Below are 23,497 nucleotides of genomic sequence, written 5' to 3' on the forward strand. Positions count from 1 at the left end.
TTCAGGTTCTGCAGCTCTAGAAATGGTTCCTGCTGAAAGGTTTAGTGGAGTATCAGTGACTGTTCCTATTTCACAGGGTTTGTATTGCCTGCTCTGCTATCATGAAATGGATCTCTTGCCTTACATACAGATTGTGTTACAGTCACCAGGAGAGCAAGAACAGACTTGGATAAGCACAAGCAGGGAACTGACTCAGAATAACGACAATTTCTGCTGTGAGAAATTCTAGCCCGCATTTCTTCCTGGCTTTCCAATTTCAAATAACTGAGTTACACAATCAAGAGTCTCTCTACAGCTCTTCAGAAATTCAGGGCCAGAAGGAAAATGTTTTCTTTTAGTGCAGTAAATTTTGCAGGAGCTGTACAACATTGACATTATCTTTAAAATGGGGAGTGCTACCAAATGGACTTCTGTTGGTTCTTCTGCCTGATGTTACCATTATCAAACACAAGACTATGTGGCACAGAGAAATCCTCATTTTCTTTGAAAAGCCATTTGACTTTCTTTAACTGTAACTTTAACTGCACTTTGCTCCAGTGTTTGTTTGGGCTGCTAATGAAAAACAAATTTATATTAAGTAACATATAAGCATATATATAACTTATAGGTCTATAAATAGATTTCCTGCTAATGGCTGTCAGTTCTGCAAGTGATTAAAAGGTTTTTGGAATACATTATGAAGAGACTTTTACTACAAGGTTCTGGTAGGATAACATGATCCCCAAGCATAAAAGAATTTTTGACATAACACTCTAATAGATTGTTGTGTACTCAACAGTAATGGAGTTTCTTAGGAAATTAGTCTTTTCCAGTTTCTTCCCTACATAACCTTTCAGCTAGTGGAGAGGTAATTTCAAAGATATGAGATCTTCTCTTTCATGAAAATGGGAGTCAGACAGGAGAGAGCCCTTATTACTCACCCTTTCATAAACATATAATAATTGTTAAGATTCCAATGACTCCAACCACAAGATCTGATCCTTTGGAACTGGTGTTTCCTTAATTGCTCACAGAACTACTTCATTAATTTTGTAAACAATCATTGCTAAAGAGTGTTGCACTGTTTTATTAAAATATATATAATGCTACCCTGTACTTTCGGTGACATTTGACTACCTGAAAATTAATTTGTAGCCTGATGACATTTTGATTTGAACATCATAGTCACAAAGTTTGTGAATTGAAATAATTTTAGAAGCTGAAATGTTCTTGGGTGCAATGGGTTCGAGGCGGTCGGAATTGCTAATAGCATTTCCTTCACAAATAACAGTGATTCCTAAATCAGCTTGTTCGCCTTTAAACATGGGGTCAGTTTATTCAGCCTCACTTTTTGTAGTGGGGAAACTTTGTTTCCCAAATAGTGCACACAAGCTCAGTAACAATGAGTAATTATTCCATGTATGTCTAGAAAGCTGACATGATTCTGAGAGCTTAGACAGTCTATTTATTTCTTGTATCTTCTATTAATATCTCCTTCCTGAATTGCCACTTAGGATGATCAAAAGCCTTTTCCTTCTTCAGTGGATACAGTATACCAAACTGTGAACCTGACTGTCTTATGATCAATAACACAGCAAAGTGATCTACCAGGTGTCATCTCTGATAAATTTTAACTGAGTCTGTGCAAAGTCCTTCAGGAAATGCTGATTCTGATGTAGCTGTCATTGCTGCTACGCAGATCTTGAACTCTGTACAACAGCGGCCTGTCCCTATGTAATGAAAAATAACTTCTATCTTTCCTAGCCTTTACAACAATATTATCAGTTTCCTTCAGCTTATCTGCTGAAGATTTGAAGTCCAGAAAATAACATGTAATGATTGCTTAATTTGGGGAGAAAGTGATCTCCTAGAGCTTTATATAACTTATCTCTGGATCAGGTCCTCTACCTGACTTGGTGCCCTCAGATTCTCCTTTCACTGCTAAGCACTAACTTGGACTCTGACCTCTCTGACAGGAGTTTTCAGAAGGTAATGAATTATTCTGGTTTGTGTTCTAGTAACCATTGTAACATAATTTCTCTTTGACTTCTCACCGTACGCACTGTACCCAAGTGCCTTTTCTTCCCTCTCCCACTGTGCTTTTTTCTACATTGATATAAATTATACACTGCTTTTTCTGACACTAGAGCATGTAGTAGACATCCTAGAAATAGGAGTTTATTCAACATTTTCTCTGCACCTATGTTTTTATAAATCTTTAGATTCTTTCTTTCGGAGATAAGAAATCTCTGTTCTGAATTTTCTCACCTTTTAATTCATTAATTTCCTCAGTTAATCTTCCCTTCAATAAAAACTTACAAATCCCATATAATCACCTCCTTGATAATGTGCCACTATGGAAACATATCTTGATTTTCTGCCGCCAGTGCTAGAAATAAGTTGAAAAAAAAAAAATTGTTCAGTTCATATTTTCCATGCCTCTGACTAACCAGGCATCCTCTTTGTGTTTTGAAGGGAAAAAAAAAAAAAAAAAAAAAAAGACATGGAGCATGGTAGATGGCCTCTCTTTGTCTGAGTAAGAGAATCCTTTAATGGACCAAAGTGTGGCATATAATCAGTGTGATCAGCAGATGCTTATGTGAATAAAAGAAATAAATCTTTGGAGAGGACAGCATTTTTTCAGCCAAGATACCTGTCTGGATAATATTTTGTGTCAGAAATTGACCTGACAAATAAAATTCCTGATCTCTGCTCTCTGAAATATCAACTGGAACATTCAAGGTAAAGTTTGAATTTCCCTCAGTAGTGAGATTTTCAGAAGAAAGCCAGCCAAAATTAAAAACTATGAAGGAAGATGTCTTGCTTAGTATTAGGAATGTGCACCATACTCTGCCTAAAAAACTTTTTAAACCATTATCAATCTCTTTTCTTAATATTTTCCTTTATTTGAATAATAATTGTGTGCCAGGAACCTGGGCAATAAACTACCAATGGTACCTCGTGCTGATGTTGTGTTACAATATTAAAAAAAAAAAAAAAAAAAAAAAAAAAAAAAAAAAAGTATTAGCTGGGAGAAAGATAGGGGGTTTTCCCCTACATCTGGTAAAGGTCTGAAACAAGCCAAATTCTGGACATGTATCACAAATATCAATTTTGAAACTATTGAATCAAGACAGGCTTCAGCTCCTCTGGTGAAATCCTGTAAAAAATTAAAAACCACTATCAAAAATTCATAGTATCATCTCACGCTAAAATCCTGTGATATCTCATTCTCTGTGCAGTAAAATAAATATTGTATTTTATTTATTTCCTATGTAGTAAAACCCAAAATTATCCCGTGCATCTACCTGTGCATTATTGAAAACCATAAAAAAATCTCACAGAATTCAAACATAAATTATAGTGATTTCTGTATAATTGATACAGTTTTAAAAGTACATAGAAACTCCAGTAAGTGCAACTGTTTAAGTCTTAGATGAAGTCTTCTCCAACATGTCAGCCTTCTGTTTCAGTCAACTTTCTTCTCTCATCTTGCTTACCATGTCACCTTCTACAGCTTAGATTCTTAGGGTTGCTCTGCATGTTATTTCTCCACCATTCTTCTACTCTAATTCTTTAGGCTGTTGTTATTTCTGAAAAATAAAACATGTGACTTTAATTAACAAAAACTTCCTGCCCCGCTTCCCTTGTGGAGTCCGATCATTTAATTTTAAACTGTACTCACTGTTGCAGCCATTGCTGCTTGTAGTTTCAACTAGGTTGGCACCATACTCTGAAGAATTTGTCCTTGGAATAGAAACTTTCCTGACCATAAAAAACAAAAAGGAGACAATAGAGAGAGAGAAAAATACACACAGAGTGAAAAATGTTATCAGGGAAGAGACAAGTTAATGGAATGAGTGATTTTTCCATTGGAAAAAGTGAATGGATCTTCCCCAATTACTTTCTACTTAATACTCATTTTGAGAAGCATGTGTTTGAGAGAGAACAGAGATCAGAGGGCAGTACAGTGTTTGGAACTACCTGGCTTCACTCCTGAAGGTAATGTTCCTGTTTGTCTGATTTCTTAGGTCTTTATTTAAACAATTAGTAAATAGCACAGAATTATTTATCAATTCTCTTAGTGTTTGGAAATTATGTGTAATTTTCCACACTTTGTTGAAGAGAAGCAAATCTTGTAAGTGGAGCTGATCATTTGCTGTCTAGTTCTCTTTCTTTTACTAGTAATCAGACATCTGCTCTCTTGAGAAGAGTCATGAGCTATTCTCTGTTCTGTCCAGTTTGTGTCCTGTGGTGATGTAACTCCTCCACAAAGTCTGTTGTCTTGGACAGCTTAAATGGCTTTATTCCTAGACCCTGTTGTTTTGGCTGTCTGAATTCTTGTTCATCAATGTTACACTTACTTTACAGGTCATTTGACATTTTAGCATGCATTTACAATGAAATACAGAAATTAAATTGCAGATTTATTTCGGTTTTCCCTAGTGTTTGCTCTATTCCTCTGAACTCTATGTGTAGCATTTAGGCTTCTCTATTGCTTTTAAAGAAAAGCTGGCTCATGTGGCATCTTTTCTCATCAGCTACCTTTCCTATTCTTCTTCCAGTAACCCTGGTACAATATGTTTCTGGAGGAGGAAGACCAGATGGACCTGGTCTGATAGGTGAATTGCTGGAAGCAGAATATGCCATGTGTTCCTCAGTAGCAGTAATAGCAGGGATTTGTGTACACTTCCCTATTCTGCCCATGTCACAAGGCCAGGCTTTATCAGCACTGTTTGTTGGAGAGGGTGGGGGATTGTTTCAAGATGGAGAGCGGATAGATCTGCATTTGCCTTGCCTCCATGTGCTCTGCATACTGGAAAAAATACATCATCAGCTGATAAAAATGTGATGACTCAGTTACATGTAAAAGGAGAATTATTTCCCACTGTTCACCCAGAGCTTTCACGTGCAGCCCTACTCTTTTATGGATTACTTTCACTGTAAGTTATGATTTAGTTTCATAAGCAGAGAAATTAAACCTCCACCCTTGTATGTTGAATGGATTTGTTTTTTGGGAGCATGATGCACTTGCACATGCTTGGTCCTCAAATCTGCCCCAAATGGCCTGAGAGAAAGAAAACTTGGAAAGGAAGAGAGGTATGATGATACAGACAAGAAAATAGAGCACTGAGTTCTAGATTCCAAACGATTTGATGTATAATTTTAGGAATTCAGTTTCCTTGTCCTGAACTTCAATTAGTTTTTTAGAGGAATTAGTATTTCCTCTTCTGCACCCCTTCAGATTACCTTATAGTTTATCCTAAAACCCCACTAGAACCCTCTGCTGAAAAAGCCATGGAAATGCTCACTAACACAGTATCAGGGAAAAGGCTGATATTTGATCCACAATCTGCTCTTTGATTGTGGATCAAATGTCATTGTTAATGAAGTGGAATAGTGGAAACTTTAGCACAGTATGTCTCTTAACATTTTAAACTTAATATATCCTGTCAAGAGGCCAAGTCAAACTCTCAGCTAACCTTTATAAGCCCCAGCTCCACCCTCTTCTAAGATATAGGTGATAGATGCAGTTTGAGAAAAAAGTCTGGATTGACAACAGCTCTTAGCAATAATGCTCATTCACTCAGCTGAAAAGAGATGAGTAGATTGAAGTATCCACTTGAGACTCCTCATGTGTTGGTCGCTTCAGCCAAGAGATAAGGATTTAGAGATGTAAAGTGTTTCATTTATAGATGAGCTTTCTAGCAGATGATCATCCTACATCAGCCTCTGAAGTGTAAAGGTAAGACAATTTTAGCCAATTAGGTTCTTTTATCTGCACTAAAGAAGTTGATGATAATTTTATGAGATTTCCCAAATTAGTCTGGTGTGTAAGATAGGGTTCAAGGACAACTATGTTATAACTGAGTTGTTGCCCTTTTTATTTTGCTAATAAAGAGGCACTACTACTTGTTCTGCCAGTTAGGTAAAGAGTGAGCAAAGAGAAGTTGATGTTCTGACTGACTAATAAAAGAATTTTCACAGACCTGTCATTGCTGTCACTCTAAGATTCTGTACTTGGACCATAAAACTCAATAGATTGTCTTCAGCTTTCCCCTAATTTTACTGTATGTGAAAGAAAAGGGATCTAACACATTACTCTCTGAAGACTTTTTTTCCTTTTCTCTGAGACAATTTTACTTCTAAAGAAATACTGTCTGTATCTCTATGAGACTCGAATGATTTTTTCTTAAGTTAGTTTAAGTTGTATTTTGTTCTAATAAGTTTATAGTAATTTGCAAATGTTTTTTAGCATACAACTGCTTTGGCATTCCATGGCTAAGCAAGATTAATTTAATTAAAATTGCCAATCTGGGGGATGTCCTTTACAACAAGGGATTTTTTATACCAACTGTTTTATCCAATGCTCTCTATCTCTTCTAATTACATTCAGCTGTGGGAGAAGCTGGCATTCAGTGGGTTTCCATGACAGCAGCTGAGGTAAAACTAGACGAGCTATTCCAAAGGTCGCTCATTGAAAGGCACAGATCAGAAAAGTTGATTTAGCAATGTGACCATGGGAGCACAAACAACAGAATTGCAAGAACCCTTGGTTATCATAACCAAGGAGAAATGCAGTATAGGAGGAAAGAGAAGCTTCTGCAAGTCTGTGAGTAAAGAATTACAGGGGCTATAAGGTGCCTTATAGAGATGCATAAACACATATTATTGGTATATGGCAAAGTGAGTTCTTACAAAAAGTGCTGTACTCTAAAAATAAAGAGGGGACACAGGTGCACAATAAAGAAGGCATTGCAAGTGAAGATGATACATTTATTTGGGTTTGGTATAGGTGTAGTGATATATGTACAGCATCAAATAGTTGCCTCAATCCCAGTAACTCTTCATGTGTTTTCATTCCAAGTCCTAATATGTCTAAAATGCTACTAAAACCAACCCTGCAGCACTTGCTGTCTGGCACTGACGTTTGTCTTCTACTCAAACCTGGATCATCCTGGACAAATTAGTTAGCTCTCTAAGTTGTCCTAAATGCTAGTAAACATCTCCCTGGAAGTATTCTTCAATTTCATTCTTTCCTTAGTTTTCCTTTTTAGACTGGGAGTGGTAGAAGAATTAGGAGCTAATGGCACCAGCTGCTTCGGTTACCAATTCAGTAGGATCAGTTTCTGATCCCTAAGCACTTTGTTAATTTGCTTCTACTTCTCAGTCTTTGGACAACATAAGCTAGACTAATGTTTTAAAATGTTAGCACTAACTCTAGATGGACTGTAAAATCTCAGATAGGGGTGTATTTTTTACAAAGCAGCTGTAAGTAAGAGCTTAGAAACAACACTGAGAAAACTTCGAGTCAGGAAGTAAATATTACAAGCAACAAGTTCAGACATCCCCATTCATTATGCTGAATAACCATACAACCTTATGGATAATTCATTACATACTTTTACATTCAAATAATTAGTACATGATTGCCAGAAGAAATTTCTACTTGATTGAATAGCTTCAGCCTTATGAATCACTTTTACCTGCAAAGGAAGTAGAATGCTCCAATTACAAGAACTCCTAGAAGAAGAAGGGAAGCCAAGAAAGCTGCAAACAGGTCACCTTTTGTTTGGGATTTGATGCTGGGCAGCAAAACTTCCTCACAACGAGCTCCTGTGTAATTCTCAATACACCTGGGAAACCAAGTTGTATTTGGATTAGATGGTAGCTTGTCATCTACGATGAAAAGCACAAAAGGCTTCTTCTGGGTAGAGAACATGTGATGACTCAATTCAAAAATTATATTTGCTTCACAGCAAGTTTTGTTACAGAATTTCCTCTCACCTGATTATTTCTGGAACAAAGGGAATTAGGCATGTTGGGCATCAAGTTTACATTCTGATCCGTACTGCTTTTATATATTAAGTTTAATATACTCATCACTGACAGATTTAATTAACAAAGCTACTTCTTTAGTGTTAACTGTGTCATCCCACTGATTCTCACACAGTAGTCATGCTTTCTTTTCCCTGTTTCAAGTAATTTTCTGGCTTCCTTTGTTGAAGATGGTAGTGTCCGCTAAAGACATCAAGGACATGAGAATTCATTGAGACATAGTACAGCTTAAACTGTGAAAGTAGTTTATGCAGTGTAATAATTCGTGCCAGAACATGTTACATGCTAGGTGAATAACTCCCTCTTGGAGAGACCTACATAGAAGTCTTCTCTACTATGCTTATTTTATGTGTTGAGCTTCTGAAAACTTCTTCTGAAGAAAGGATTAAAACAAATACGGTATTTTACCATGGTAAAATGGTATGATATTTTATTAAAAATAAATAAAATCAATGGCTTAGTAATTCCTATTCAGCCAAAATTAGGTAGGTTGAAGCTAAACTAATCTTTATTTGTTATGTATTTTGCACTTATTCTGCTAAGTTTTCTTAAGGAATTGATTTCATTACAGAAAATGGAAAGCACTTCTTTTAATATCTAGATCCTGTGTGTATTTTTTATATATGTAAATTTGCTTCTTTCTATTTGTATTACTAAAGATCTTGCTCCTTCTTGCTATTTCTGGCACTGAAGTCATAATAATCTGTGACATAAGCAATTTCAGGCTCCAGCTGAGAAAAATGGGCTAAACTCTGCAACACACTTGAAATTTTCAAATGCCATTGGCAGCTGCAAGGTATAATTTCAGATGAGGGGTAAGAAGGTGGAGAGGGGAGGAACTGCAAAAAAAGAAGAATGCTTAGCATATCTAACTAGGACTAAAGATTCCCTGTGAGTTTTCTGACATGATGCCTGATGTGACTGCCATTACACTTTCTGTAAGTTATGAACCAGTATTTCAGTACTGCTGGCCTAAACCACCGCACAAACAGTTACTACCCTTTTAAGTCTTTGTCTTTGGAAATACAGAAGATTGGACACTAAAAAAAGACATCTAATTATCATCATATATCAAAGCTATGCAACTGATCAAACAGACAGCGTTTACTAAGGACAATCTGAGGCTTTTCAAAGTCATGATGTTTCACTGCTGGGAGAAGCAAGGGCAGGCAGACTGCTCTGATTGCTTGAGATAATGTTCCAGATATTTATTCTAAGTGTAGTGGCTTTTCAGTGGCCTATTTCTGAAATACTGTAGAATACTTTAAGAACAGAAGTGTAGTTTGAGTGGGGCATTGTTCTCTAGCAAGTGAGAAAGAAATGCTTTGGAGAGCTGAATAGAGTAACAGGGAAAGAAAATGGAAAAAGAAATTCATAGGAGTATTATTGAATAGCAATGAAAACTGGAGAATAATGCAAGGCTAAAATGATAGAGGAAGAAAAAGTAGGTTTTGGCATCAAATTAAGGCTCATGGAAAAGTTCTAAAGAATGAGTGTAAAGGGAGTAAGTCAGTAGCCTAAAGAGCAGAATAGAACAGGAGGAAGACAAGACAGTCACAGTTGCAGAGAGCTGCACAGAGGATCAGGTAAATGGTAAGGGTTACTGAACTGCTGTGATACATGAGAGTGAGCTGGTGTCAACAGTGGATGGAAGCTGTATTCATGTTCTGCAAAGACTGTAGGAAAAGAATCGGGAATGTGTTGACAGCACAGCAAAAGGGTCACTGAGATCATAGCACTTCCTACAAAATAGAAAACAGAACCAGATGCTTAAGGGGGTCACAAGTCTTTAAGAGGGAAAAGAGCTTGCAGGCCTAAGATGGTAAGGGTAAAACTATAGTGATATGGATCCAAGGTTATAGCAAAAAGAAAAAAAACTATACTAAAGAAGCACATGCCAAACTTAAGACATCCTGGATGCTGAACCTATTAATTCTGCATGGTTGTAACAAAAACAAGTTATAGAAATATGACTAGCTAGTTTGATAGTATCTGTTTAAATGTGAGCAATGCATTAGGGATTATAAAACTACCCATCCACTTTCTCTATGCTGGCCTATGTTGACACACTTGCTGAAAGTGATTCCATGCTATCTAGAAAATGCTGTCATATAACCTAAAATTATGTAGGTTTTCATAGGAACAAGAATATTAAGATGCAATATCTTTGGGATACATTTAAATAATAAAATTATAGCTGATGTGAACAAGCTGTGCTACAGCTACAGCATTTCTGAAAATCCAGATGTTCAGATATTCAATTGAACAAGCTTTTATGTTGTCACCTTTCCTGATGTACAAATAGGTAAAGGCCTATGTTAAAGATAGAAGCAACTGATGCTTTAAGACAACCAGGAAAGGTTTCTTCTACAAGTCCTTTGCTAAAATAGGTGAGAAAGAAACTAAGCATACTTCAGTAATTAGCAGTGGAATTCTCTCAGAAGACCTGCTTATCCTGTTGCACTAGCAAAGCTTAAATAATTTCAGTGGAGTTACATATGCAGTGACTGCAAGCAAGACAGAACATAGTCTCTAAAAAGCACATGGGCTGTGAACATACCCCAGAATGACGGTGTCTGCATAGCCTCTCCTAGAGGCAGCCGGTCGTACTATACACAGCCTCAAAAGCCAGCAGCAACTCCGTTTATGGATGCCTAAAAGTAGCACACAACTTAAGAGCAGTTGTTGACATGGCAGGCACTGGTGTACCTGCACTTGAATGAGTTGGGGCAAAGCCCAGAGGAGCCAAGTGCGGGCTGTAGTAAGGAGGAGTTGCACTCATTGAGTTTGTGTTCCCTGGCCAGGTGTTGCTGTTGCACATCACCTGCATGCTGTTACCCTGCTGTTGTTGCACGTGCCTGGTGCTGCCTTTAAATGGCCCTACAGCATTCCAGGGGTGATTATTCAAATGGAAAAAAGGTCTTTCCCCCTCTAGGAAAATTGAATTTCTAATTCAGAGTTGAAAGACAGTAGCCTTCAATGTCTGAGGAAAATCTGTGACTAAAACCTCCCATTTTCAGCTGGCATCCAGATTTCTGCTCTCCTAGATAGCTGCACACACATGCACACACACACACCTCTTGTCAGATGAGATGAGCCAGCCTAAACTGTTGTATACAAATGTCCTATAGGAGCTCCAGACAAAACACTAGCGTATGGAAAGAAATTTATAGAATCTTTCAGCATAGGGTATTAATCATGTCAGCATCAATGCAAGGTGGAAGAAAATAGACTGCATTGGATCAGATGTCAGGAGATGACCAGCAGGTCTGCAATTACATTGATCCTTTACAGTCTGATCAGTCACTGAAACATAACAGCCCTGCAGTAACACGGGCACCACTGCTGTCTCCTCTCAGATGCTGTTTGTTGGACAGTGCAAATGATCCTATGGCACTGGGACTTAGGAAGAAGGTAAAGTGTCTTTCTTTGCCAGACTCTAAGGTGGGCATCATAAGGAAGTATCTGATAGACTGTAAAAGTAGGAAGTCAAATTGGAGTCAAATACGCACACAGATCCTCACTGCATTACACTATCAGGGTGTTGACTTCAGTTTTCATTTAGTCTTCCTTCACTCAGGAAAATTTTGGATACTTCTTGGTATAAATACTACTTCCATGTAAATACAAAGCTCTGAGCAGAAAAAGACAAGAAATTATCTGCTTGTCAATGCAATTCAGATTTCATGGCTGATAGCTTCAAAATCAACATAATCTTCAGTCTGTAGCAGACTCCTAAAAGTTCTCCTAATACATTCGGTCTAAGAACATCTAGTAAGTATGAAAAAAAATTTAGAGCCAAAGTGAGTAAGCAATGGCAAAGTTAATTGGATATCTAAGCAGCTTTTAAAAAAGTTTTGCATTTAGAGAAGTTTCAAAACAGTTACTCTCTATACACAGAGAGTAAAATAAAATGTTCCCACTGGAGAGAAGTTGAAAGAATGGGTTATTCTTCCCTACAAGAATGGCTTCTTCTCCCCTCCCTTAGCTATGTGTTTGTATGGGAAGGTTTCCCTTTCTGGCAGTTATATTAATTCAGATTGCTAATACTTTTCAGACACATAAGAGTGTGTTGCGTTTTATATTTTACATCCGATTAAAAGGAAATCTTAATTATTGACTCCTTTTAGCTATACTTTTAGTGTGAATTCTAACTTTTGTTACTACCTTTCAAGCCAAAAGCAGAATTGAAAAATACTAATTGGACAGTTTGATTACAGAAGAGCCTGAGGTACATTAAAATGTAATTTTGGAGGCAGAGAAAAAAGAAAAGCCCAAATGACTGGGAAGCCCCTCCCTGGCAACTTGCAGGGTGCATATTCTGAAGGCTGCGAGCACAGCAAGTGTATGACTTGTGGGGATGTCTGAAATAGGGAATGGCAGAGGGCCAGGCAAGGAGGGAGTGTACAGAAAGTGGCAGAAGGAATTAGCATGGGATTTACTGGATTATCATAGGAAATGTGGAGGAGAGATTCCATTAGGATGGAAGCAAAGGAAGGGAAAAAGGAAGAAATATCCTTGAAGATATACAGGAATTTCAGGGAGGAGATTTGCAAGGTCTGCCTGTGTCTCTTGCAATACTTAGCCCTCAGCAGAGTAGGATCCCTGTCCCAAAATGAGAGCATTTACTGTTGATTTCTGTGTGTGCTGCCCTCTGAAACAGAGCTCTGTGCATGTTGTCTTACACCATCTGTATTTTGCTTGAAATACAGAAAGAATGCTCTCAGAAATATGCCAAGTGTAAGAAAAAATGGGAGTACCAGAGCTTCCCCTCAGAAACCAAAATCATCACTTAATTCTGCAGTGCATTAATTAATGATTATGGGACAACTGTGCATCAGGTGCTGAGCCAAACAGCTTTCAGCCTTGATGCACCTGAGGCAGCTGCTTTTCCATCCTCCTCTGTCCTGCTGCCTGTTTATTTAGTTCATTTGAGTGTTCCTGGGTTTGAAGCTCATCTGGTTTATGGTGACAGGTGTGCTTTTTACTGCTGAGAACATGAACTCCTTGTTGGGAAAGCAGTGAGGGAAGATGGCAGCTGAGCAACCACATGTTTTAATGCATGTCAGCTGTATTTAAAATCTGCTACTGTTGCACATGGAGGGGGGGGGGTCAACTAATGTTCAATAGATATTAAATCTGTGCCTTGGATAAATCTATTTCTGAATGATAAAAAAACCCTGAGATTCCAAAGGTAAACAACAGTTCTTCATTTTTATCATGCTACAAAACACATATTTCTAAAAAATGATATATTTTTCTTGGTCACATGGTGAAATTACGTCCAATGATGTTGCATAGAGTAACTCTGCTGAGCACAACACATTTGTGTGACTAAGTACCATGTCAAGGCAAATGTGTTTTAAGGTATTTTTACAGTTTGCTAGTCTGTTCTTTCTCCATCTCCTCCTTTTAATTAACAATCATTCAGCCCTTGATTCTAAAAGTGATTTGAGTTTTCTTTCAGTAGGACATGATAATTTGAGAACACTGGGGAGCTTTGGGTGGGATTTGGCAGAAACCTTCCACAAAGAAACTGTGCAAGTCTGTGATGATGCCAGTCATGAAGTTCCAAAGTACCAAATATTTTCTGAATTCTGCTGAATAGTGATGCATTTTTGCTGTTGTTTCTATTCACATCACTGCTGATTACTAAGATATCTGTGTGTAAACAAAACCTTTCTCATCTATAATTAGCCTTCTCTGACTGATTAAGGAACATGCTTAGAATGAGGATGTGCTTAAATAGAATGCTGCTATTTAAACCCATCTAACTTCATAATCAACCACTAGATACAGAAAAAAATAGTTGATAATTTAAATGCTATAAGATTGCCTGAGTGTAACAAAAATGTTCTTAAGATGTTACTTTTCTGCTTCAGCAGATTATAAAAACCTATAATACCTGAATTGAAAATTACTTCATTTGGAGCTGTTAAAGTGGAAATTATCTCTGCTGACTAGTTTGTGCTCCTGAAGAATGAATTTTTCTAAGTATTTGTTACTTCATATTTGTAGTCATTGCGCTGAATACATCTTTCTTGTTACACAGTCCAGCAGTAGTTGAGAGGGTGCTTTGAAATTGTGTAACTGCTGCTCTTTAGTTTAACCATTCATTTTTCATTTATGTACAATAATACAGAATTCCTTCTAGAAAAAAACCCCATGTATTTCAAAATGTTTTACTTTTTTTGTGTAGTATTCTTTTTTATATTGCATAAGCTTGCAAGGTTTAGCACATAGAATAAATCGTCATACAGCACTTCAGAGCTTTAATCTCACTTCTGGATCTGATTCATTGTGACACTGAACAATGACAGTGATACGCTGTGTATATTTTTCAATGAGCATTTACCACAAAATTGCCTCTTTTCTCCCTGTCTAAATAAATGAGTTTATGTGCTTCAGTTTAAGTATTCAGATTGAACTGTCCCAAACAAAAGGAAGTAATATTTTAATTAGGCATCTGGGAAAAAATGTTGTTTCCTTCTTCAACTTTTTTATCCAGTTATCAGTAGTTATAGCTCAAGGCAGAAGAGGAAACATAAGTTGCCATGGAAGAAGAAAGGTAATATCCTTAAGTGTATCTAATATTTGTCTAAATGCCTATTTTTTTGTTAAGCAAACCCATTAAATCAACCATAATTTATTTTGATGGATGATAACTCAGAATTAGTAAATGCAGGACCATGAAAAGTGGCAGTGTTATTTCGCATCTTATGTCTTGTTAAACCAGAGAATAAAAAGATAGGGCAGTATTTATGCAGGAAATGTATCCACATGCAAAACCAGGAACTGCTTCTTTTCCTGTTTGCTACATGGGCTTCAGAAGGAAGAATGGTTCTGTTATGGAGTGGTGTAAGAAGGATCTGTATTTGCTGCCTTGATGATTTTGTCAAGAAGTCTTTGGCTGTCACTACAAAGCTGCTCTTTGAGCATTTCAGCACGATTCGAGTAATGCAGTAAGTCTTGAATTACATTCTTTTTTCCCCCTTAAAAGATTATATTATTTTTTGTGTCTCTGCATTTTGTTCTGGTCAGGCCATTTTATATTACAAAGATTTTTGCAACATAATTAATTTGTAAGAAAAGCTGTACTTTGCCTTTCTGAATGCCTTTACCACAGTTTATATTCCATGAGGCAAGGGTATTTTGTTCCTTCTGTATTGTAATGAGGAACTATGGCTCTAATTATAGATATAATCCTGAATGCATACATAACTGAATACTGTTCCACCTGACAAGAAAGTATACACCAAATATACACATTTCTTTTTCTCATATTGCTATGCTAGGTAAGTAACAGGTAATTGGTATTTTCTTTTAGATAATGCTTTAGCAGTGATTCCTTAAAGAGGGGAAAATGGAGGAATAGTCTTTAGACAGCTACTGTCCAATACTTAGACACACAAACTTTAGTTTCACTGACCTGCAGAATGGACTGGATACAGTAGGAATCATATAACAAATCCCTCCATTTAGGCAAAAAGATCCATAACTGGTGCCACAGAGTTCTTCATGATCTTAAAAATAAGACCAAAACAAACACTGAGAAAAATATACTTTAAACCAAATAAACACAAAAATAAATTACACACAAATGAAACCTGAGCAAAAAAGGTTTGGGTCTTGCCTTCCAGGTCAGCAACACAGAGCATGGTTTTGCAGAACTGTTTCATCTTACAATATGCAGAAAAGATCAAAAATTTATCACCGTATCAGACATGAAACAGCTAAATTAGATGAATAAATCAAACTCTCTCTTGCAGTGAGAAATTCTCCATTTCTTCCTTTGCCTTTCATGACCACTCACCATAGTGAGTACAGTGATTCACATGATGACCTATGTGAAGTCTGGTTTGTCCTATTCCAGTGGCACAGTTACCAAGTTGCCTTTAGCTTAGTTGGCTCCTGCAATTAAGTCAGTCAGGCAGATGCACCCAGTCCCAGGTAAGGGCCAGAACATTCTGGGCTGCATGAAATCTGAACTGTAGCACACTGGGACACCCCCACCTTTCCCCATCCCAATTCTCAGTGGCCAAACCAGGGCACAGCCTGCAAGCACACACTTATGTACAGAGTTGCTGGCTACAATATCATTTCCACAGATCTAAAAAAGGCTTTTTCCTAACTCAGTAGGCTTCTTAGATGAATTCTTAATGTGTTAAACATAATTAGGCATTCTAATAACACCCCAAATGCAGGACACTAATGTTGGCACTTGTAGCAGCACTTGTCCATTTTGTGCTTAAAAAGCACATCTAACTGTACCACTTCATTCTTCCTGAAAGCAGTCTAAATTTGGAAGTTAGACTGAATATATTTATGACACATTTAATACATCAATAACTCTTTTCATATATATGCATCTAATATTTTTATATATTTCTTCAATCTTATGAAACCACAGTAACTCAATCAAAATGAAAACAGACCACTCTTCTGATATCACAGGGGTGACAGTCATGTGCTAACCTCACACTTTAGGTGTTCTTGCTGTTATTTCTCCCAGAAGTTCTGAAAACCAGAATTCTGCTGTGTCACTATTTATGTAGAGAAGACACATTCTATACGTAACATAGAGTTAAGAGGATCAAGAATTTAGTTTTCTAATTTGTCTTTCAAGAAAAAGAGTTAGGGTTCCCCTTTATTCCTGCAGAAAAAAAAAAAAAGTAAGAAGTGTGGCTGTAAGACATTCTACTCTAGAGAGACCTTCTACAACTTCTTATATAAAATAAGCCAGGCTTTTCTAACAGTGGCAGAAATGCTCAGCTACTTCCACCTCTGTGCAACCAAACCATTGTGCATCCTGCTATCCTCTAGGCCAGCTCTACTAAGTCTACTCTCCCTTCTTTTCCTACATTCTTCCTTTTCTGTGACAGCATATTGATTAGAAGTGTGATTAAAGTCCATACATTATTTTAAGTTGAAGACAGTTACACCCCAGGGCCCAAGAGGAATTCAGTTTCATGTTCTTGTTACCAAAGTGCCAGCATCCAAATGGTAACTGGACCTTCTTGCCTGTGGGCAGATAAATTAGGAAGCTGAAGGAGGGGAGAAGACAGGCTGGAAAGATTGTTTATTTCTGACCTTGTTGCACAGAAATGTGTGTTCTGTCCTACCTTGTTGGAAGTTAAATTGAAATTTATTTTAACTCTGAAGCTTTCTGTGCTTGTCTGCTGGCAATTCATTTACTGCAAGTTCACAATTAAAAGACTTCTAAAATTATTTTGTATGGGTAACTGTACAATTGCAATAGGAATAAAATGGGAATGGGAGAAAACAAGGAGGGTTTTAAACAAGAACTACACCTTAGTTGATTTTAGTCTATTCAAACATAACAGTGGACCTCCTGTGAGAGTGTTATTCAGTTGAAGGCTACATCCTTCCTTAAATGAAGAGGGCACTGAACACATCAACAGTGTATCCGAATATCTATACAATTTTAAGAATCAAGTGAGAAAAACAAAACTCTCAACTTTGACCTGCTCTCAAGTCTTTTAAATGTCTGAGGGAGTTAACTGTTGAAATTCTAGCAGACAGAAAAGTAAGATGATAGAAGGCAGGCCCTGCAGAAAAATGCTTTTGAACAGCTCATGAAAAGGTTTCAAAGCATTTCTCAAATTTGTTAGCCTCCTTAAAATCCTTCCTTGTTAGTTCTCTTTCTTCATCTTTATGCAGAAATAGACCTGTCTCACACTGGCATAGGGGCAGAGTACTGAAGAATGCTAAATGCCTCGAGTCATTCAGGCCCTGGAACATTTGGGAGAATGAGCACTGTTAAGGTGTGATCTTTGTATCAAGCACCAGCTCTGCAGCCCAACCAGATGTTTCTGTTCTGGCAAAATATCTCAGGCACTTTCTCTTATGTCTATTAGAGAAAAGTGAGAGAGGTAGAAAGAAAGAACAAAAAGTGCCTAGGAAACCTTTGAAACCTTTTTGATTGTAATTACAGACAATTTTTCTATAGGCTTTCTTTCTAGAGATAGACTTTTCTTCCAATACTAAGGGGAAAATGGTAACCTTAATCTTAGCAGTAATGAGAAACTTGAAAAAACCTCTATGTCCACCTTCATCAGGTACTATTTTTTCCATCCAGTTGTTCTTTTCATTAATTCTATTTTGTGTTTTAATACTTTGCTACTGATTAGTAAAACTATCTGAGTAACACAGTATAACATAGATGTTAGAATTATGAAAGACCATCAAAGAAATTCAGGAAGCTTTAACTCTAGGAAAAAATATTACTAACAAATTGTAATTTGCTACAATACAAAAATAGGTATTATTGCACTCCACACCTATGATATTGAAATGCAGTAGCTTGTTGCAAATTTCAAAGCTACAGTTCTGTATTTGTAGACGGGAAAGCGTGAAAGCACCAGTTTATCCCTTTAAATCAATAGTCAATGATGCAAAAGAGTATACTGGAGAATCAGAAGGGGTTCAATAGAAGCTAAAACCCAATTACATTAGCATTGGTGAATGTGTTATGATTTTTCATGAGGTAAGTCAATACATTATATTAATCTAAAAATGCAAATTCTATGCTTTGAAAGTCAAATGTATAATACAGTCAGACTCCATAATGAAGATAGAAAAGTTTAACAAGTCAAGAGATGATGGGCAGTTAAAAAAATATAAAAGATTTAGCTTTGAAATTAATAGAATTCTATCAATGTATGTTGCACATAACATGTAAGTATGTATTTTGATAACACCTATGTGAGAGATTAAAGAGAAGTAGGACACCAAGGTTACTTCTTAAAAAAATTGGATTTTAGTGGAAGAAGTGAAGAGGAATAAAATGAGGTTGTTCTTTCTAATGCTAAACTGAATACTTAAAACTCACTGAGGTAATAGCAGCCTCTAAATACACTTATTCTTAATAATTATTTTTGAGGACATGCAGGTGTCCTGGTTTCAGCTGGGATAGAGTCAATTTTCCTCCTAGTAGTTGGTACAGTGCTGTGTCCCTAAACTGTCTCGTCTGCATTTAAACTTTTGTGACCTGACCTGACTATGAAAAAAAAAACCAAATGCAGGCTCAATACCATCTTCACCCCAAAAAGCCAGCCAGCCTTGATAATCCACATGTCAACTCAGCTGTCTTGCCTAAAATAGAGGCTAAAATACTAGACTGCCAACGCAAAAAAAAAAAAAAAAAGGAGAGAGAGGAGTGAGAAATGTTGGCAGAAGGTAAAAGGGGGCTGATGCATGCTTCCTCACTTGTCAGCAACTTTGGACTGCACAGTAACTAATCACAATTTGAAATATTAGGATTGATCAAAGCAAACACCTCCTTACAGGATTTGTACCACTGACTGGTAAACTCTAGTGAGGGATGGCATCTCTGCAGAGCAGTTGTGACAATCCCAGTGGCAGCATCAAAATCAATGCAATTTTAATGAACTCTAATTATATAGGTGTATGTGTCCAAGTAAAGACTTGGAAGAAATTACCTGTTCGCATATTATTCCAACAACAATTTTTGTTCTTGGTCAGAGGCAACAGCACCTAAAGACAAACATGTAAATTGAGCATATAATTTTTAAACCTGGTGTCTTTTTCCCCTGAAGAAATAGCTATTGGAATGCAACTTTCAGTGTTTCTGCTAAGACAACTGTTGCACTCTAGCAGTAATGTACTGTTATATGTGAGTTCCATTAATTCACAGTTAATGGCAAACATTCAAGTCTGCTGTCAAGTTCAGCGAATCCCTGAAGGCAGAGTAAAACTAAATTCAGACTAAAGCATGTTTAAACAATGAATACTTTTTGAAAACTGTCATGCTTATTCAGAATTGTAATACCTGATGCATGTAGGCAGTCTGATTGATTCTGGCTAGCTAATTAGTTTGACACTTGCACCTTGAAAGACACCGCACACAACTGAACCATTCCTCAGACTGCTGATTACTCAGGTAAAATCCTGGTGGTAGAATTCATCCATTCCACAAACAAGAACTTTCTAATTTGTCATTTCTCAGAGTGAATATGTGTTTCTCTTGAGTGTTCCTCATGTCTGAATGTCAGGTGAAATTAGTAATACAAACTGAATTTTTTGAACTTGTACAATGATTTTAAAAATCTACAATAGAAACCCTCTGCCTGGACAGAAACCAATGTTCACTTGACATTGCTAAAAGAAACTTACTCTGTAGACATGCCAACTCTATAACTATCTATCCCAGCTATATTCTGTTTTCTTGTTGGGTATAGCCAAGGTTTAATGTACCAAATAGATAACTGAAGAAGTCTAACATAATAGATAATTTTCTCATGTTTGCTCTTTCTATCTTCAGAGTGTATGCAAAGTAAATATTTAAGAAAACTGTCCTCTATTGGAAGCAAGATTTTTTTTTTAACCATTAAATTATCAAATAAAATAAATTATCAGCTTTATGAGAAATAGTTGTCTATACTTTAGCATTAACAGCTGATTTTCTGTAGAGGCCCATTTCAAAAGGTGTAATGAATTTGTACTTACTTTATAAGTAGATGGTTCTGGTTTTCATGGGACCTCGGGTGGCTTCTCTAGCTTTTTAACAGTACTGTCCATAGAAGACAATCTGAGCTGGCAGTTCCCTGTGATACTGGGCTGTAACAGCAAGGTCCCCACGCAAAGGCGTCCTCTTGAGTTGGCTCACAGCTACACTTTGCTCTGTGTACAGAACCAAGAACAATTAACACAGCATGTGGCATGAAGAAACAAATGAACAGGGGTCACTTCAGAACTAAAATCTTGTTTTCAAAAGAAATAAATCATCCTGGAGATTCATTTTTCTAGCAGTCAAGATCTGGATTCTATATGTGCTGTTAAAAAGTTTTCCAGTTTACATACTGTGGGTGAGGTTACAACAAAGACAAACACATCTACAGGGGTCAAGTACAGAATAGGGTAACACCCCGTCATGCTCACAAGATTACTTGCATATTTTTCTAGGGTTACCAGTACTAGAGTTTATTGTTAAATTCAAAATACTCAGATAATGTTGTAGATATAAATTGTATCATACATATATTTTACACAGGCATCAAAAATCTGATTTAAATTTGTGTTTTATTGGAGCAAGCAGTCTTTGTTCAATTAGTTTCCCTTTTCACAGAAAGCTCCAAAAAATTGTATAATATCTAATAACTCTCATAAAATATAAACAGGATATATAACCTAAATTTCATTACTAGCTCCTGTAGTAGATTTAATTAAGATATGAATTCTTGAATTGACAAAACAGCTTGAGTTTTGCTACTGCCAAAAGGAGATCTCACATTAGGTCTCCTTCATCTTACTGTCAGTATGTACCTCAGTATCTGTGGTGCTGCTCCTGGTCTAAGTTTAACTTTTTCAGAAGATGCTTAAATCCAATGATCTGGCAGAAAATCCCTTAGGGGAAGCTGATGGTTTTCTACTGCATCAGTGTGTTAAATGGATGTGCTATGCAACTCATCATCTCTTGGGACTAGGACTAATTGTTCCATGTAAGACAAATTGTTTATAAGCTGAATGTAGAGAGCAAGACAGCTTGAGGAAGGCTGTGGGACTACTAATTATTTCTTTTCAAAGTTTGTTGCCTGTGTATTCAAGGAAATAGAGGGTGACAAAGGGAGGAAGTGATAATACTTCCTCACCAATGTGAAAGCATAACTTTATTTTTTAAGTTCTGATAATAAGTATCACAATATGGGTCTAAAGATGGTTTTTAAAGAGGGGTTGCTGACAGCATTCACAGCTTTGACTTTTTTGTTTTTAAGATTGAAAAGTACATCATTAGGTAATCATGTATTTAGATGCTTTTCTCTGAGGTTGCACTCTGAACAGAAGTTGAAGTATGTATCAGTGTTCTAAAAAGAATAAACTGGACTCTCTATCTCATTAGATAATAAGATTGTATATTTAAAGAAAAGGAAGCATTACCGCAGAAATTGTTCCTAATTGTTGCTAATTCTTGCTAAGTGTTGCTAATTGTTGATTGTAACTCACACCTGTGTGTGCACTGAGTTCATACTGGAAACACAAAAATCATCTGTGCACCTTTCCTGCCCTTTCCAAACTGAGTCTTCCTCTAGATACAAATATAGACTATGCTCACAGAAACTAAAAATTAAATTGTATGAAAGCTGAAATGTTTATCTTCCATGTATCTTTGGAGTTTGTGAAATGTTACTTTGTATATCCAGTTAAGAGTATTTTATTCTGAAGTTTAAAATATAGCCTGTTTTGCTCTGTGCCAGCTTGTTTAAAAGTCTTATCAGTTCTACCCTTTTCCCCTCATCTTTGTCATCTAAACTGATATCAAGAATAGGAATGCATTATTTGAAATCCTTATACATGAAAGTGAGGTCACCTGTGTATACTGAGATACAGTGGTGCAAGTCTTGAACTTGTTAGATTTGTCTTTAAATGAACCTGTCTGCTTTACTCCCCATCTATTTAAATCAGAATCTGTATTGCCTCCTGCTTTTGTGTACTTTTACGGGTTAGCTGGCCTAAGCATCCACAGTACCTGTAAGTCCGAATGAGCACAGGCAGATAAGAAGCAAGCACTGAATCTGGACTTTGGTTTATGGATCTTTGCTATTCAAATATTCTTAAAATTAATCTCTATATAAATGCTCCCCCAAATTAAAGAAGATCATTTCAGTCATGGGGGTATTTCAAATATACATTGTTTGTACATTTAGATTAAGTTGCACCTTACAGCTGTCTTTGAGAATAGAATTTTACTGCACTATGTATTCTTTCTAAAAATCAAAAAAGGTAAAATCTCATTCTGCCCCAATATTGAGCTCAAATATTTGGATTATGAAAACAGTGAAGGGGAAAAATTTAAAAATTGATTATTATGCTGATTAAATATAAATTTCCTTCTGAGATGTCCTTGATACCTGTCAAGCAGTCAGTAGTCTACACCTCATACTTTCTCCAAGAGCCAGGAACTGCCCTGAAGTTTTGTTAAAAAGAGTTTTTTCTCACCTAGGTATAACTTCTCATACCTTACAGTGTCAGAAGCTCAAAACTGATCATCAGGCATCAGAAAAAATCCATCGAACTGCCTGAAACTGATGCCTTGTGAAGGCTGGCCTAGAACAGAGGCTAGATGGAGTTAAAGAATAAAGCAGGGTTTTATTAAAAGACCTCAGTGGATCCACCTTGGGCCGTACAAAAGCCCAGCCAGGGCTATGCCAAGGTGAACCAAAATGGACAACTGGCCACGAGGTCTCTCTCTTTTACAAATTCTGGCTCATTTGCATATTGGAGTTAATTGTCCAATTCCAGCTTTATCCCATGAAGTCCCATCCCTTTTGTTTTTCTGTCTTCAGTCCACATTGTTTATGCTCTTGGGCCTGAAATCTGGGTGGTTGTCCTTGGTCCCCAGCTAGAGCAGGAAATGTTTTGTCTCTCTGCCCTGTGAAGAAAGATCACCATCCCCTAATATGAAGCTCAGAACTACACACAAAAGTAGTACAGAATCCGAAAAATATAAGAGCTAAAACCTAAGGCATCAAAACAAACGAGGATCTCTATAAGAAGAATTGCAGGTGAGATAACAAATCTGTATAAGAACAGTGTTTTACTCAAATTTATACACTGGAACTTCCTTTTAGGATGGAATAGCCATAGTATCACGAAATTCTGACAAAAGACAGAAAGCTAAAGCAGATGACAAATAGCTCAC

The 23,497-nt window shown here is 36.8% G+C and overlaps 1 protein-coding gene across 2 annotated transcripts in view; it reads right to left on the minus strand.

Annotated features, from left to right (window-relative positions):
- Positions 1-3,333: 3,333 nt before the first annotated feature.
- The window catches only part of NRG4 (neuregulin 4), a 46,353-nt gene continuing 26,189 nt past the window's right edge, over positions 3,334-23,497 (minus strand). For both annotated transcript variants that reach the window (XM_072933755.1, XM_012569208.5), the window contains exons 2-7: positions 20,308-20,481; positions 19,281-19,335; positions 15,248-15,341; positions 7,467-7,616; positions 3,665-3,744; positions 3,334-3,572 (exon numbers count right to left, since the gene is read on the minus strand). In XM_072933755.1, coding sequence (XP_072789856.1) covers positions 3,556-3,572; positions 3,665-3,744; positions 7,467-7,616; positions 15,248-15,341; positions 19,281-19,290 — 351 coding nt within the window. In that variant the 5' untranslated portion in view covers positions 19,291-19,335; positions 20,308-20,481 and the 3' untranslated portion in view covers positions 3,334-3,555. The remainder of the gene's footprint in view (positions 3,573-3,664; positions 3,745-7,466; positions 7,617-15,247; positions 15,342-19,280; positions 19,336-20,307; positions 20,482-23,497) is intronic.

This window comes from Taeniopygia guttata, chromosome 10, assembly GCF_048771995.1.
Source record: "Taeniopygia guttata chromosome 10, bTaeGut7.mat, whole genome shotgun sequence".
NCBI classification, from domain to species: Eukaryota; Metazoa; Chordata; class Aves; order Passeriformes; family Estrildidae; genus Taeniopygia; species Taeniopygia guttata.